This window comes from Gavia stellata, chromosome 10, assembly GCF_030936135.1.
Source record: "Gavia stellata isolate bGavSte3 chromosome 10, bGavSte3.hap2, whole genome shotgun sequence".
NCBI lineage: Eukaryota > Metazoa > Chordata > Aves > Gaviiformes > Gaviidae > Gavia > Gavia stellata.
In genome coordinates, this window is record NC_082603.1 from 25,042,133 (window position 1) to 25,057,900 (window position 15,768).

The window sequence follows — 15,768 nt, forward strand, 5'->3', positions numbered from 1 at the left end:
AAAGATTGTGCTCTCTGCAAGGGCCTAGAGCGAAAAAACTTTAAAAGGCACCGAAAAGTGTTTGAACTTTAAAGGTCTTGATTTCCCTTTTACCATTTTTAATTTGTCTGCAGTGTTTATGGAGGGGAAGGTTTCTCTTTGCTGACGGTCTTTCGATTCTCAGCCCGCTGCCGGCATCCTTAAGAGGCACGGGGGGCTGCAGCCGCTGTAATTCAGGGGGTTGGTTAGCAGGATGAAGGAAAGCACCCTTAAATTGCAGGGTCTTGTAACTTGGATGACCAGGGCTTGTGCCCATTCCTGACCCGGCTCTGGAAATAAATAAAAACAAATTGCAAACACTTACTAGCAATAGAGTGGGGCTAAATTGCAAGGAACGGGGTGGTTCTTAATAATCCTCCAAATGAAGAGTAAAATAACTTGGCAGAGCTTATCTAAATCAGTTCCCTTCCACCTCAGTCCCAACGGGAGAGGCTTGGTCAGCCTTTTGGCTGACCAGAGAGCCTCTCATCCTGAAAACTGCAGTTTCCTGACACTAACACCATTTTTGGGAGGAATTAATGAGATTCTTCCTCTTTCCCTCAAAAAGGAATAATTTTAAACACCTTTAACAAGAAAAGAGAGGAAATGAGTTGTTTTTTTTAACCTGGCGTTTCGATTATAAAAGTTAAAAAAAGTTGTTTCACACTTTGGGTGATTGAGAAATTCAAGGTAGTGCTGGAGATGGGGAGGGGGTGGAAATCCTTCCCATCACACACGTTCGGGCGCAGGCTGGAGGTGGTGCCAGGGCTGCACCTCCGGCGGCAGCGGGGACTGACTCTGCTCCCCACCGCCTCCCGAGAGCAGGGGGGACAGAGCTGGGGCATGGGGGGCATCCTGCATGCCCCAGAAAGCATCCAGCAGCGCATCCCCTCAGGGAAGGGGGGCTGCAAGGGAGGTGATGCCCCAGTCAGTTGATCGGTGGTCCCTGGGAGCCACAGCCGCTTGCTCCGGGAGCAGAGCTGCGGTGTTTGGGGTGACCTGATGGCAATGGATAACTGCATGTTTCCCCATGTTTCAGGGTGGGGTGCAAGGGCAGTGGCACTGGGAGAGGAGAGGGGCCGTAGCCCCGGGAGAAAACACCTTCCTCCATCCCTGCTCATTTCATAACACCCAGCCATCTGCCAAATCAAGGCAGATTAAAGCCAGCCAAATTCAATTTCTCCCCGCTGCCACTGCAGCTCGGCATCTGGGGCTAAAGTGTCCCCGACAAAGCGAACATGACAGGCACATTGCTTTTTTGTCACATCTAGTACCGTGTTGATCTTCTAAAAGTCTCATAAAAATTTATTGATGTCTCCCATATTGCTGTGATTGAGAAGAAAGGAGCGCGGGTGTGCGGAGCCGGGCGCGCGCGCGCAGGCGAGCATGTGTGCGTGTGTATATTAATGTTTCTGAAGTAGATCTGATTTGATATGTCTTGTTCTATTGTCAGCATCTGTTTAGCGAGGCTTTTTAATACTTTCTGGCTGCCGATCACTCATCCTTAGCCTGGGATACAGGCTTGCATACAAATTTTGTTATTAAACACAATTCCATTCCCCCCCCTTCCCCAACCTCCGCCTCTCCCCACTAACCTCCCCCCTCCACCCACCCATCCATCATCTCCCCGGGGCTATGGGGAGCTGGGAGCCAGCCACCCCACCGGCGTGCACTTACAAGCACAGGCACTGAGCTTGGCAACATATTTCAAGAGCCTTTTGCCTGCTGCAGGTGCTTTGCATTGACAAATCGAATCATGGGGAAATAATTTATTTCCTAATGCTGTTTGCAGCATGTTAGCAGGAGAATTTACATGAGAGAGATTACTTTAATAACCAAAAAATTACAGTGCAGGCCTCCCCGCCATGTCGGCTTTGATATGTAATTGTTTCAAGTTTAACCTGTCTGGAGGGGGGAAGGTGTTATTAAATCTATAGCATCTCCCGCTGGCGAGGGCAGGCGAGGAGGAGCACCGTAGCGGGGACCTCCTTCCCTGCTAAATGGGGAACAAGCTGAATTAACAAATCACTCCAGCCTCCGGCAGAGCTGCTGCCTCCAAGGCGCAGCTAGAGCAGAGGGGATCTTCTTTCCCTTGCTCTTACCCCGATTTAATCGCCGTCTCTTTCCTGCCCTCCTTTTTTTCATTGTGCCTGACCCTACACAGGGCTCGCCACCTCCTCTCCCCTCTCCTTGGCTTTCTTCCCAGTGCCCCTGCAGGCTTGCTCCCTGCTTTTCCCCAGGGCTGGGAGAGGAGATGTGCAAGCCCCCAAGGAGGGGGAGAGTCGGGAGTTGACTCTGTATTTTGTGGCTGGGTTTGGGGGGTTCCACTCATAGACCATGTTATTCCAGCTGGAGAAATAGTTGGTGCTGCCCTCCTTTCCGTGCCCCTCCGATCAGGGTGAGGAGGCTCTTGTTGGTCTGGGGATGAGCAGCCATGTGCTTTGCTATTTGACCCTATGAGATCCCCCAAAGCACTCCCTGCATTGCCCGTCGCAGTGGTTTTGTGACTCTGACCCCATTCTCTTCTCTCTTGGCAGCAAGAGCTCCATCCTGAAGGATGCCATGGCAGCGGGCACCCCCAAGGTAAGTGAGCACAGCTCAGCACACTTTCCCCCCCAAGGGATGCTCTTTACACCCTCTCACCTTCCCAGCCCACTCCCTGTCCTGCTACTTGGTGTCCCCCAGGAACGTGGCCGTGCTTTGGGGGCCGGCCAGCATTGGGGGATGCTGCTGTCCCCATTCACCCACTGGGCTGGAGTGGTCAAGTCCCTGCAGGGGCTCTCTCGTTCCTTGTGCAGCCAAGGGATGGTGGAGCTGAAGGACCCGGCGGGCTCCGGGACTCCAGATTGTGTCTAATGACAGCTAATGAGAGCTGATCACACGCAGGCTGAGTTCAGCCTGGGAAATCATGTGCGGGAGTTCCTGGAGCCAGAGCCATATGCCAGCTTTGGAAGAGGGGAGTGGGACGGCCTCAGGGAGAGCAGAGCACACCCGAGGAGGAGCCCAAATCACTAAAAGACCCCATCTCAGCCACATGCCCCTCCCCAGGACCCACTTCCCATCCTCTTGGCTCAGAATGCAAAAATACAAAATGCACAGAGCATCATGGCATCACTGCGAAGGGCATAATTTACTAATTAGCATTACTGTTAGCTGAACTTCATATGAAACGGCGGTGGGAAGGACCGGATTTTGGGCAGGCCGGTGGGTGGCAAGGAGCACACTGCAGCACAGCTGGGCATTGCACAGCCTCTGAAAATCACGCTGTGCTCCCCAAGCCAGGCAAAGGCAAGTGGTCCAAGCTCCCCTAGGCTTCTGGTGATGCAGTCCAAGCCAGGGAGGCTCCAGGCTTCCGGGGAGGTGCAGGGCATCTCTCTCGGGAGGTGCCTCCATGCTCGTTTTAACAGAATCGATTTCAGGTCTCACTCTGCCTTTTTTTTTTCTGGAAGCTTTGGGACATTTTTGGCATGTGGTGTCAGAAATGGAGACTGACATTTCAGCTCTAGGTTTCCCCCTTGGGGCTGGGTATCTTGCCAAGCACATAAACACCTTGTCTGCTCCACCAAGCGAGGGGCTGGGGGCTATGCTGACCCAAGTTCCCAGTAGGCAGGGACACCTCCCATGTCAACCCAACAATTTCCCAAACCCCACAAGGGAAAATAAAGATCATGGCGATACTCCGTAGTGCTCCACACCTTTGGCATTCCCATCTCCTGCATGACTACCCTTGTCTCCCATGCCCTGTCCCAGGGGAGACCAGGAGGGGACCAGAGACCTGACTATTTCTCCCACGAAAAACAAGCAGAGCGGAAAGCAATCCCCAAACCCACCCGCTGTTGATGATCCATGAAGCGTGAGGCTCCCTTGGGACATCTCGAAGGAGCTGGAAAAGGCACTCGCAAAATGAAAGCAGCTGGACTCTGCAAGCTTCCCTTTCCCTCCTCATCAGGTCTGAGTGTAGATAACTCAACAGTCCCGAACACATCGCCTGTGAGGGAGAAGGACGGCTAGGAAGACAGATTAGCTGTTTGGAGGGAAACACAGCGAGTGACTGACAGAGACCAGATAAAGAAGAAGGTCCATCTCACGGCGGGGCTGGGCTTTTGAAGTTTCCATTGACAAAGAATCCCATTTGCCTTGAGCGAGGGGATTAAACTGGGACTGGAGCGTCGTTCTATGTAAAAGAGATCAATCGTCCCCTGTCACCACATGGATCTTTTCCCTTTGCCGTCACGTCTGGGGCTAAGAACATTAACTTCAAGAAGCCAGGAGAGCAGGGAGGGAGAGGGTGAAATCAGGAAATCTTTCATTCCCTTCTCAGAGAGCTTGAAAGCCTCTCAGCCCAAGAGGATTCATTATTTCTAGGTGGCTTTTGCTGGGAGACAAGTCCTGTGTGGCATGGGAAGGCACAGCGCTGTCACCTTCACCTGAGCTTGGTATTAAAGGCCCCTTTGTAATCAGGCAGGATTGAGGAGGAAGGTGGTAAGGAGATGAAGGCTGCTCTTTCCCTTTGTGCCCACTGAGTGTTTGCAACATAGGGTGGGAATAGCCCATTGGGATGTGAAGTCCCTCCAAGAAAGTCCTGCTGGGGACAAAGCTGGGCCTCTGGGCCACCCTTAAGAGGGGTCCCAAGCAGAGGAATGGGGGACAGACCCCCAGGGTGGGCTTGCAGCCCATGCCCAGGCACCCAGGCGTCACTGGAGGTCTGGCAGGCACCGCCCGGGAAGAGCTGGGACCTGTGCCGCATCCCACTTCCCACCCCGGGCACCGGTGGAAGGGGTCGCAAGGACCGTGGGGACTGTCACTTTTCCTGGCCAGTCCTTCTCCTGGTGCCAACAAAAGGGCCAGCAGCTCCAGCAGCTCAGCAGCAGGACAAAGGGGCTGCATCTCCCCATCCCTCAGCATCCCCTGGCAGGACAGGCAGGGACAGGCTGGTTCCACTCAGGGAGATGGGAACCGGGGTGGGGTGCAGGCTGGTGTTACCAAAGGCGTTACCTTTGTGGTCACCGGTGGCTTTAAGACCACTTTAGGACTCATTTAGGGTCTTTGCATATACTCTCATGGGCTGTTGCTGCTTCTGTGCTGGCTTAAGCCTCTTCCTGGGGTACAGCTGGGGGCAGGGGATTTAATTCCCCCCATGCTCTGTCTCCTGGCTCTGCTCCCATCCCTTCCCTACCATTGCCCTGGCGAAAGTCTCTCCTGGCAATAAAAGCCTAGATGTAAACGCATATTCTTCGCTTGCTGCTTTCCTGTCCCTGAAGAGCTGTCACTCACTGCACTGGGTCAATTTTCATGGCAATATGTCAAAGAAAATCCAATCACTCAACATGGGATGTGATGAATGCAGGATTATTGTATCAGGTTCTTCTATTGTCGGAGCCAACGCAGGCAGTGACGGCCAAGCAAGGGCTGCGAGCTGGGGGGCTCCAGCCAACACGTCTGCTCGCTGCCTGGGCTCCCTCTCTGCGAAGGCAGCTCGGGGGGCAGCGCTGAGCACCACATAGCTCCGCAGCATTCAGGATCCTCGTTTGCTTTGCTAGTGACCAAGCCCAATCAATGGTGGTATGCCAGTGTGGACAAGACACTTGGACAAGCAGATGACAAAACTCTGTAGCGAGCCTCAGGATGAGATTTCTATCTGAAATCTCTGACTGCCACTTACTTAGGAAAGCTGGTGACAAGCTGGGCTCTGCCAGCCTCTGGCTGGGCAGAAGGGCCTGAGATAGCTGCTTGGTGTCTTCAGGAAGTCCTGTGGCCTGCGGACAGCAAGGGGAACAGCGCTATCTCCTCCCAGCTGCAGTTTGTGTCCCTGATTGCAAGTTTGCATGCTCACCCCATGGCTTGTGATACCCTTTGGTGCCTTGGTCTTCATGTTGCTGAGAGCCAGGTAGCCCGTTGAGCCCCCGCCTGTCATGGTGACAGCTTGCTCTTGCTGGGCTGCCTCTTGCCTGTTCTTTGCAGAAGGCAGAGGTGCAAAAAGGTGCTAAAAGCCCATCTCCTTGCAGAAAGCACACCCAGTGGCTCTGCTGTGGGAAAGGTCTTCCTCAGGCATTGGACTTCAAGGAGAATCCTGGACATCCATAGCATCCTTCTCTGATGACATGTCTGAGACACCAGGAGGAAGAGGAGGGGTGGGAAAAGAAATTCTTCACCAGGGAGAAGTTTCTGTGTTGGTGCGAACAGGTGCTTCACGCCCATGGGAAGGGATGGAGAATGTCCTTGCTCTTGCTGAGCTGGAGACCACGGGTCCATAGTCCTGTTCACCAGTTGTGGGCTGGGCGTTGTTCAGTAACCTTTCACTGTTGTCCTGGGTCACCATGCGGAAACCCAACACCAGAGCCACTCAGGAGGGCACTTTCTGAAGATGTGTCCTAGCCAGCCATGCTCCAAACCTCTGTGAGCCCAGAGCTTCCCTGCAGAACTCCCCAGCATGGCCAGAGGCCACATTTCAGGCAGGCCAGGCATCAGGGATGTCTTGCAGAGGCGTATGGACAATACCATGGGCTCTGCCCAGGCTCATGGCTGCCCAGGAGTCTGTAGGTAGCTGTCAGCAGCATGCAGTTCCTCCAGGCATTGTTCCTGGGTTTCACGGTGTCCGCTTACCTTTCCCCTCTTGCCTTGGCTGCCCCTTGCAAGGGGTTCTGCGGGAGAGGAGCACACATTGAGTTGAACCCATGTTGGTGAGGTGTATGAGCAGTCTAAGTCCCGCTGTTCCTGCTCTTCCTTGAGCAGCCGGCAGTAACTCTGAGAGTCAGCATCCCCAGGTCCTCCTAGCTACCTAAGAGCACTTCTTTGCCACTGCCTGTCTGGCCTATGGCTCTCTCTCCACAGGCTGTCATCTAGGTGGCATATCATCTCTGCCCAGAGAGATGACAACGCCTAAATTTCAGGATATTAGCTACAGACTGTTACCTGTCACCTAACAGCGTCCGCTGAACTTTCTTATATCCTCTCTGAAAGTGCTGGTACTGACCACTGATGGGAAGAGACTGGGGTCTGTGAAGCATCCCAGCTCTCGTGGCGAGTTCGGCGTTCCTTTTCCACTGCTGCTTCCTAACACATGATGGCAAATTGCCTTTCCCACTAACGGTCCAGCCCATGAGCTGGCTCTTGCTGCAAACAAACACCAAAGCGAGTGGCCAGGAACAAAACCCATCTCCCACACCCAGCAGATGCTTGCGGCTGGTTTGTTTAGGTGTGCACCCAGCTCCTCGGAGGGTGCCCGCAGGCAGGCGGCCAGCATGCTGTTCCAAGACCTCCGGCGGAGCTGGGAACCGAGCCACAGTGCCAGAGCCCTTTGATTCCCCCACCCACCCCTGTGATTTTACAGCTTCACCGAGCAGTTTGAGAGAGAATTACAGCACCTAGAGGGAAATTTGACCACTAAAGCCCTCCAAGGAAAAAGAGCTTTGAAGCAAGCAAGATTTGGAGCCTTAAACCTTGACAGAATGTCTGTATTAAGCCCTTTCCAGCTGCCTCACTCGAGATGAAATTTCTAGCACAATCATTTAACTTCTCCGTATCGTGTCTGGTGGTAGGAACCAGGGAAGGGTGTTAGGGGCACAGGGTTTTAACTCCTCTTGTGTCACTGACTCGCTGCAGGGGTTGGAGAAGTCACTCACCATATCTGTGGCCCCTCCCTCTATAGCTGTGGTTTACAAGGAAAGATTAGAAAGCTAAATCTGAGTATTGTGGCAAAGCTATGGCCAAGCCTGGAACAGGAGAACAGCCCACAGATACGCGAAGGAGGGGAAATTACCTAGGATGAGTGTCGGCTTAACGCATTCCCTGCCAGTTCAGGGTGATAAATACCAGAGCCACTCCAAAAAAAATCTCTGCCAGGTTTTATTCCATAAAACAAATTAGCCCGTGAACAAACAAAGCCCCTCGCTCCCCTTGGGCCGAACAGCTGTGCCCTCCCATTAGGCCGGGGAAAACCGCTGTGTTCAGCAGGAGGAGAGGAGAGGGATGTGGTCCCGGAGGGGAGACGGACAGGCTGGCAGACCCCAGCAGACCTCTTAACCCCTCCATCCCCAATGGGCAGTTCTGCTGGAACGTGCCCCTTTCCCCACCATGTAGCTGGTGTCTCGCCCGACAGGACCCAGAGCTCGACTGCAATCGAGGTGTGACTGTAACATGCACAGAAATAAATCAGTAGCTCACATTTCTGTAAGCTTATTCTGCTTGTGGACCACTGGAATCCTTCCGCGAAGGCCAGAAGCTGCTGATACCATTATTTCTGTTCACTATTCACACCCTTCTCACATTTAAGCCTTTCATCCCCAGCTCCATCCCACCTTTATCTCTGCCAGCTAAAAGCCACTAGATAATTTTACCTCTAACTTTCCCGGGAGCAAATGTGGACCCTCCGAAAGCTTCTAGGAAACTCAGCTCTAATAGTAGCATCTTTGTGTCAGGGATCCTCCAGCAATAACATAAAAAATAGCTAGCAGAGTTAAGGGGGAAAATTGCAGCAAGGCCCGGTATCACTCATTGCTTTCGGGTTACAGTTCCCGAGTGATAACAGCTATTAGCAACACTTTGACGGCTTCCCTACCGTGGAGGGGAGGGCAGGAGACAGAAAACATGTCAAGCCATCACCTCCATGTTAAGTGATAAGTACCTATTTAGATGGCAGAGTTAAAGCTGAATGCATCAAGCAGGGAACACTTTGTGCCAAAATAAAAAAAAAATTAAAAAAGGCCATATAGATACATAAAAAGCAGGGTTAGGGTATTTGTTCTGCTGACAGCAGCTGTGATGGATTGTTTAAGAAAAATAGACTCCCTGTGTTTTTCCAGGGCTATCAGAAAGCAGGAGTCCAGCACTTTAACACTCTCAAATGACTGGCCTTGAGAGGCAGCAGAATGTCAGTGGCACCGGCTGGGCTCTCCCAGCACCGACACCTGCCCCGGCTGCCGGTGAGAGGCAGCGCTTAGGGCTGGGGGCGGCGCGTGCCAGCAATTTCCATCCATTTCCTCGGGCCGGCGGCTGCACCCTGACACCCATCCCCTCCCCTCGCGCTGCCCCAGGCCCACGCCTCGAGCGCCTGTGGGTCGGGACCTGGCGGCGTGTTGGCACATGTGCCCTCACCAGCATCGCCTCGGAGCTGCCCGTGGCTCCTCCGCCCGAGCAGGGAGGAGCAGGTCCGGAGAGCGATGGACTGGGATCACAGCAGCTGGCACACCAGCTGCATGATGCACATTCAATTCATGCCAAACCTGCCCGTGTATTTCTATACGTAAACTATATGTTGTTCCTAACTGCAATGAGACTGCTGAAACATTTGCAGACGCTGCAGCCCAGCTCTGCAGAATTGCACGGTCCATGGAGGGTGTCGGGAGCTACCAGGGCATGAACGTTGCAGCGTGAGCCAGGCTTACGTGTCCTCTGCTTCCGGAGGTGCCACATCCCCAGGGAGAGCCCAGATCCGCAGACACAAGTGGGTAAAGCCATACACTCAGACATGTCTCTACCCCTTGGCATGGCACAGCCGGGCTCCAAGGGGTGGGAAAGGAAACGCCACGCAGGGCCATGGCTGCCCAGCACGGCAGGAGGGGCAGGAGGAAGGAGGGAGTACGTGGCTTGGGCAAGATTGATGGCCTCGTTGCCATTAAGAAAAAAATTAGCCGGTGGCGGCTATCATATTAAAGGGTGAAGAAGCCGTGAATTATTTTCTTAAAGATCTTATCACTTACAATGATAATTTTACCTTCCAAAAGGCCACTTTTAATGAGGCAAGCCAGGCAAAAAGTCATGATTTAATGCCAGATTTTTTTTTCCAAACACATTTTACTGCTTTTTTGTCCATGTTTAAAAAGCGCCAGTGACCTTTTTTTATTTAGCTTGCCCCAGGTGTAATGCTCAGTCTGATCCTCTCAGGGTTTATAACCTCCACAGAGAGTGCCTTTACCCAATGGAGAGATGATTTAAAGGGGAGGGAGAAATATGAGGCTGCACGGCCGCTCGCACAAGGCCCTTGCTCCGTCTTTGATGCTGGGAGCCGTGGTTTGCCAGAGGAGGGGGGACCAGGGGGGGAGGAGGGTGCTTTTGTCCTGATAGCCCCGCTCAGACGCACCCTGAAGGGGAGCTGGGCTGAACTGGCAACCAGGAGGGGATGAGCTGGCTGGTGGCCTTTCCCCAGGGGAAAAGGGACATTTCAGCATCAAGGCTTGTTCCCACCATGCCAAAGCAGCTGGTCCCTAACGTAGGGAGCATCTCCGCACAGCCGTACAGCACACCTGTCTGCATGCAGAGCACCCAGCGCCACATTTTTGGGGTGGGATGCCAGAATTTGGGTCTGCCCTGCAGCTTGGGCATGCACGAGGGCTGGGAGGGCATGTGTAAAGCTGCCTTTTCCCTCCGCAGCCGTCTTCCCAGATGCCAGTCGAGAGAGGGATGGGGATTGTATCGCTGCCCCTTCCCCGCTTGCCGGTACCCAGGTGGGTGTGAGCAACGTGGATGCGGGGGGCAGCAAATCCTTGGCTTGGCGTGCTGTGGCTGTGCATCCTCGCCACTTAGTCATGGGGAAAGGGCCCCAACACAAAAATTTGGGAAAACAGAGGCCAAAACTGGGATGGCAGAGAGGCTGGCCTAATGCAGAAATGAAAGTCATCTTGATGGCGAGTGCCTTTCCTAATGCCTTAGCCCCTGAGCCTGCATCCCTGCCGGCCCCCACGGCTGCCTGAAAGGCAAAGTGTGGCACAGAGCACAGAAATGAGAAAAACAAATGAAGTCAAGTTTCCTAAGAGTGAAGGGGAAGTGTGACTTGGCATCTCTAACGCTGTGTTTAACATGCCGGCGAGGTATTTAGAATTGAAGTGCTTGCACACAATTTAAAAATAGACAGTTTATTAATCTAAACTGCAAGTGTATGTAGAAGAGGCCTCGAGATTGACATCTTTGGGATTAGTTTAGCCCTGCGTTTTTCCAGAGGTCATCGCCATGGTGCTCAGGAGGTTTGTGGAATAAATGGGGCCAGCGTTCTTCCCGGGACCACACGCTAAAAACTAATACATAACGTTTAATTTACTGTCTCCATAGCTAGCCCAACCATTTTTCACATAATAATATTGGATTAGAGCTACCAGAAGCTGAGGGGGGAGCTGGAGGCGGGGAGGGTTTGTCTGTCTGTCGCTGAGGAATGGGGAGATGGGTATTTTTTCCCCTTCTCCAGAATACACTGGAAGACAAAACAGATTTAACCCTCCCAGCTCCAGGGTGCTTGGCTTATTACAGGAGGGAAAGGACTTTAGCACCACTCCAAGCAGGGCTGTTCTTCCGAGTCACACCTGAAGGCTTTGAGCCTCCATCCCTCCGTTTTGTAGGACATGTGCGATCCTGCTTCTTCAGAAGTCATCCTTGTTCTCTGTTTAGAAAATAAAGAAACTAAACAACAGCAGGAGCTTGGAGTCTGCACTCTGCTTCACATGGCTATCAGAGGGCTTCTCCAGAAATAAAAGAGCCGCTCACCAAAACCGATCACCGGTTGGAGTTGGCCAACACGTGAGCCAGGACAACCCCCTGCTCTGCTCATCTCTCTCCTGGGAAGTGGAGGCCAGTCTCTTGGGGCAGCCTTCGCTGCATGTCCCCAGCCCCACCGGCTCCCGCTGCTGCTCCCAGAACCTGGCATCCCGGTCGGGCTGAGCTGAGGAGCGTGCCAGCCACAAGATGTGGCCAGCACAGCCCTCGGCATTGGCAGGAGGGACTGTGCCTGAGGAGATAACTGAGCACCCCAGCAGGTAATTCCCCGTGATCCCTTTCAGGACATCACGTCTCTGCACGGCCGGTAGAGCCATGTTTTATGGCAAAGACCTGCAGTGCAGACAGGGATGCGGCTCTTGCCCTCGTGGCAAGGCTGGCAGCTCATGCCCATGGTGTTGAACCCAGCATCCCAAATCCTCCTCCCCCGCCTCCATCCCGAGCGCGCCCTCCCTCCGTGCCCACGCTGACCGCGCTGCCATGCTTTTCTCACAGGGAGAGCTGTCCGAGCCCGGGGGATGGCATCCTGCTGACTGAATCGATTTGTATGCTGAGTCATTTTTCCACTTGCTCGTATCTTTACAAAAAATGTACATTTTTTCACGTTTCATTTCAGCCCAGAGGCAAATGTTTCTGGAATACTTGCCTTTCTCCAAGGTATTATGCTTTTTAATAATGTTGTCACCACACTTGACCTGTCCAATTCAGATGATATCTGTACTTCCCTTTGCAAACATACACATCTCTGAGCAGTCATTTATTGTCGAATCTTGCCAGCTGATTCTCACAAACAAACATCTGGAGAGCTGCATTTCCACTGCACATTTTTTACAACGTATTGGGCTATATTTAGTCTAGTTTAGCTAATTTATATTTTAAATTAGAATTTTAAATTGCATTTTTCCCTCAAACTCTTCTAACAATAAAGTTCATTTGCAACTCCGTGTACGCTTTTTTAGATGCTGTCAAACTCCCGCAGTAATTTTCCCGCTAGAGTTCACTGTGTGTAGAATTTAGACTTACCTACTATTGACTTGAAGTTTATCAATGATTTCTTAGGTCTCAAATATCACTGATCTTTTTAACCTTCTAAAAGGCCCTTTTTGTCTGTGCTACTTATTAAAATAAATAGCATCATTACAGAAGGAAGAGGTAGTTGCGCTGCAAAGGTGCTGAGAGCTTTAGTGCGGTTTACAAAGCTATTGAGAGATTTAGTAGCACTTAGAGGGACGGGCGAGGGCACGTTAGCACCGCTCCACGTCAGCACGCCTTCACCTTACCATGTGAATTTCTGGTGTGGCCCTCACACATCATTTCCAGCAGGGACTGATTCTGCCCCAGCCACCAGACCTGGGGACAAAATTACCACCCCTTTGTTGCCTGATGCATTTGCACTTTGCTAGACCCTGCACCCCAGTCCCCTCGTGGGGCAGGGTCCCATGGGAAGAGCAGAGCCAGCCCCACAGCCCAGCAGTCTGTCCCACAGCCCGGCAGATGCTCTCCGTGGCTTTGAGGATGGCTTAGCGAGGGGCAGAGAGCTCAGCAATGCTCACAGCATGAATTTCTCCTTTCTCTTGCAGTCAATTTTGTTGTCAGCCTCAATCAAGCGGGAAGGAGATTCTCCGACAGCGTCGCCCCACTCCTCAGATGACATCCATCACTCGGACAGATACCAGGTAGGGAGGTGGATGCTGTTGCTGGTCTCAGCCTTAGGCAGGGTCCCAGTTTGCCCCAGTGCCCACAGCTCTCTGGATGTGAGAGCCCTGCTTTTGGCTCCGCACCGTTGCCCAAGCTTGCCTGCCTGCAGCATGGGGAGGTGAGCACTTGGTCCCTCACACAGCTCTGAAGGAGTGCTTTTGTCTGCAGAGTCCTCCCAGCTCCAGCTTTAAACCACAGCTGTGCAAAACTGCTTTAAATCTTTGTAGAGGTTTCTGTTGCATTATATTCATCATTTCGGTCATTGCCGTGGCTATGTTTGTCATTACCTACCCTGTGTCACTGTGAAACTTTCAGAGAAGTGATTTTTTTGTAAAACAGTGAATGATGTCAGCCTGCAGCAGGCCAAAATTCTCCATTTCACTGGTGTGCCACTGCCCAGCAAACTGACTCATGACTCCCACCCAAAACAGAAATGGTTTTGGACCATCCACAGCCATGCCAGCATATTTTATAAAACACTCTCTGCCCAGAGGAGCAGCAGGTCTTGACTTGTGACACAGTAAGTAAAAGTTGAGGGAGATAGAGCAAGAAAAGAAGAGAAAGGCAGCAGCACAGGTACGGCTTTGCTTGTTGTAAGTCTTGTCTGTATTTTTGGGGTGGGCTGGCACGCTTGACTCCGACTCAACACACATCCAAACTGTTTGGCTCAGCCACTGGCTTCAAGTAAGCTGTGAAAGGCAGCAGATAAATTAACAGTGCTCTTCAGCACAGACCCAAGCGTGCCTCTACCTGCCCTGTGGACAGGCTGGGTGGGCTGTGGCTGTACCAGCTTGGCATACACCATCACCCTGTATCCTGCGGTGCTCTGCAGCGATACCCTGTGCCCAGGGTCAGGCAGACAGTCAGGTCTTCCTGCACTGGCCACTTTGCGTGTTTGGATCGTCAGAGGGAGAGGCTGATGACCAGTGCTGGGGATCTAACTGAACAGCCCCAGTTAAAGCATGTGTTCCTTAAGACAGGTCCTATTAGTAGCAGATTTGTACATTTGTTGCCCATTATTCTCTCCTGTGTCCTATTTATTGGTTATATTATCAAATATGGGCCAGATCCTCCATTGTTTGCTACATATTCCCACGTAGCCTTCAGTTATAACTTGGTGTCACATCACAAGTCACTTTACCCTTGTATGAACAATGAGACCTGGTACAAAGTAAGAGAAGCAAAACCCTGCAGAAGATACAGAAATGCCTGATTCAGGTAATCCCGCTCTCTTTCCTGCCTGTTTATTAAGGCTAGTAAATTAATCACGTTCTTTCCGAAAGGGCATGGAAGAGACTTCTGCTGTGGCCCCCTTTGTCGGAGAACACCCCTCCCTTCCCGCTCTTCCACACTTCAGCCTCTGAAATTGGTGGTCCCTTGCAGTCCTCCATTCCTATAAATTTTTATTATGTCATACTTGAGGACAAATATTCTCAGCAGAAGCCCCCTCTATGTGCTGAGTCTAGCTAGTCTCTAATGTGTTTTAAGTTTGTGAGTGTATTTTATGGAGGGTTGCAGCCCTTAATGCAAATGTGTAATTGAAGTTGTAAGTCTGCACTGCAGGGAGAAAAGACCTCTGGGGCCTGATTTTCATTTACGCTTGTGCTGGCTACGTTATGCTGCTCTGGCAGCGTAAAGGGACCTCAGAGTGGGTGCCAGGGTTGTGTAAAGCCTCAGTATATCCTTGATAAAGCCACAATATGAATGAGAAGTCAGTCTTCCTGGCTTACCAAATAAAATGCTCAGGAAGCAGAGCGGAAGACTCTCATGGTGGTGACTTTAAGGGCTGCAAAATTTAGCTTTCCATATGCAGAGGTGTGCTGGAATTATGAATGTCCCTTGTGTTATCTGTGATCTAACCGTGAATATACAGTGTATTAGTAACATGCTAGAAGGTGAGTTATTGGCGTGTAGGTTTTCAGAATTCCTGTGGCTTGGTTTTCTTAGTCCTCATGCTTATTTACCATGGGGGTATTTAGGGAAGAAGGAGATTTATGAATTGGAGCGCTACAGAAATATGGGCTTGTACAGCACTTGGGCTGCTTGCATTGCTCCCTGAGCTGAGAGGGAACTGCAGGGGAGGCGGTGGGGCAGCTCCAGGATGTGGGGAGGGGGGATCCCCTCGCCTCCCCTGTGCCAAGCCTGGTTGGCACATGGACACTGATCAGACCAAGGTGGTGGCAAGCTGGTGTAGCGCAGGAGCTTGTAATATGGGTCAGGGGTGGATGCTCCTCTGAGATACAGTATGTCTTGTCAGTCAGGGCTTTTCCTGTGCTCTGAGTAAAAATAAAGTTGTTTTGGTTAGATTTAGATACAACCCTGAATCCCTGGTGGAAAAATCAACAATAAATTATAAGTCATTCGCTGTACTGCAAAGATAACATTTCAGGCTTGGAGGGAGACCCCCTTGCATGGGTCAGCTGAGCCCACAGAATATTTGTGACTGAGTAACATGTGGAGTAAGTGTAACTGAAAGCCTAAAACCCTTGTCCAGGAAAGGTTCACCTCCCTCCACCTGAGCTCAGCAGTGACCATGCCTCCTGAAAGACAGCTTAATTAATTAAAAGGGTA

The 15,768-nt window shown here is 51.8% G+C and overlaps 1 protein-coding gene across 3 annotated transcripts in view; it reads left to right on the forward strand.

Annotated features, from left to right (window-relative positions):
* RNF220 (ring finger protein 220) overlaps positions 1–15,768 on the forward strand; it is a 225,741-nt gene that overhangs the window by 151,429 nt on the left and 58,544 nt on the right. For all 3 annotated transcript variants that reach the window (XM_059821814.1, XM_059821815.1, XM_059821816.1), the window contains 2 exons: positions 2,556–2,601; positions 13,080–13,175. In XM_059821814.1, coding sequence (XP_059677797.1) covers positions 2,556–2,601; positions 13,080–13,175 — 142 coding nt within the window. The remainder of the gene's footprint in view (positions 1–2,555; positions 2,602–13,079; positions 13,176–15,768) is intronic.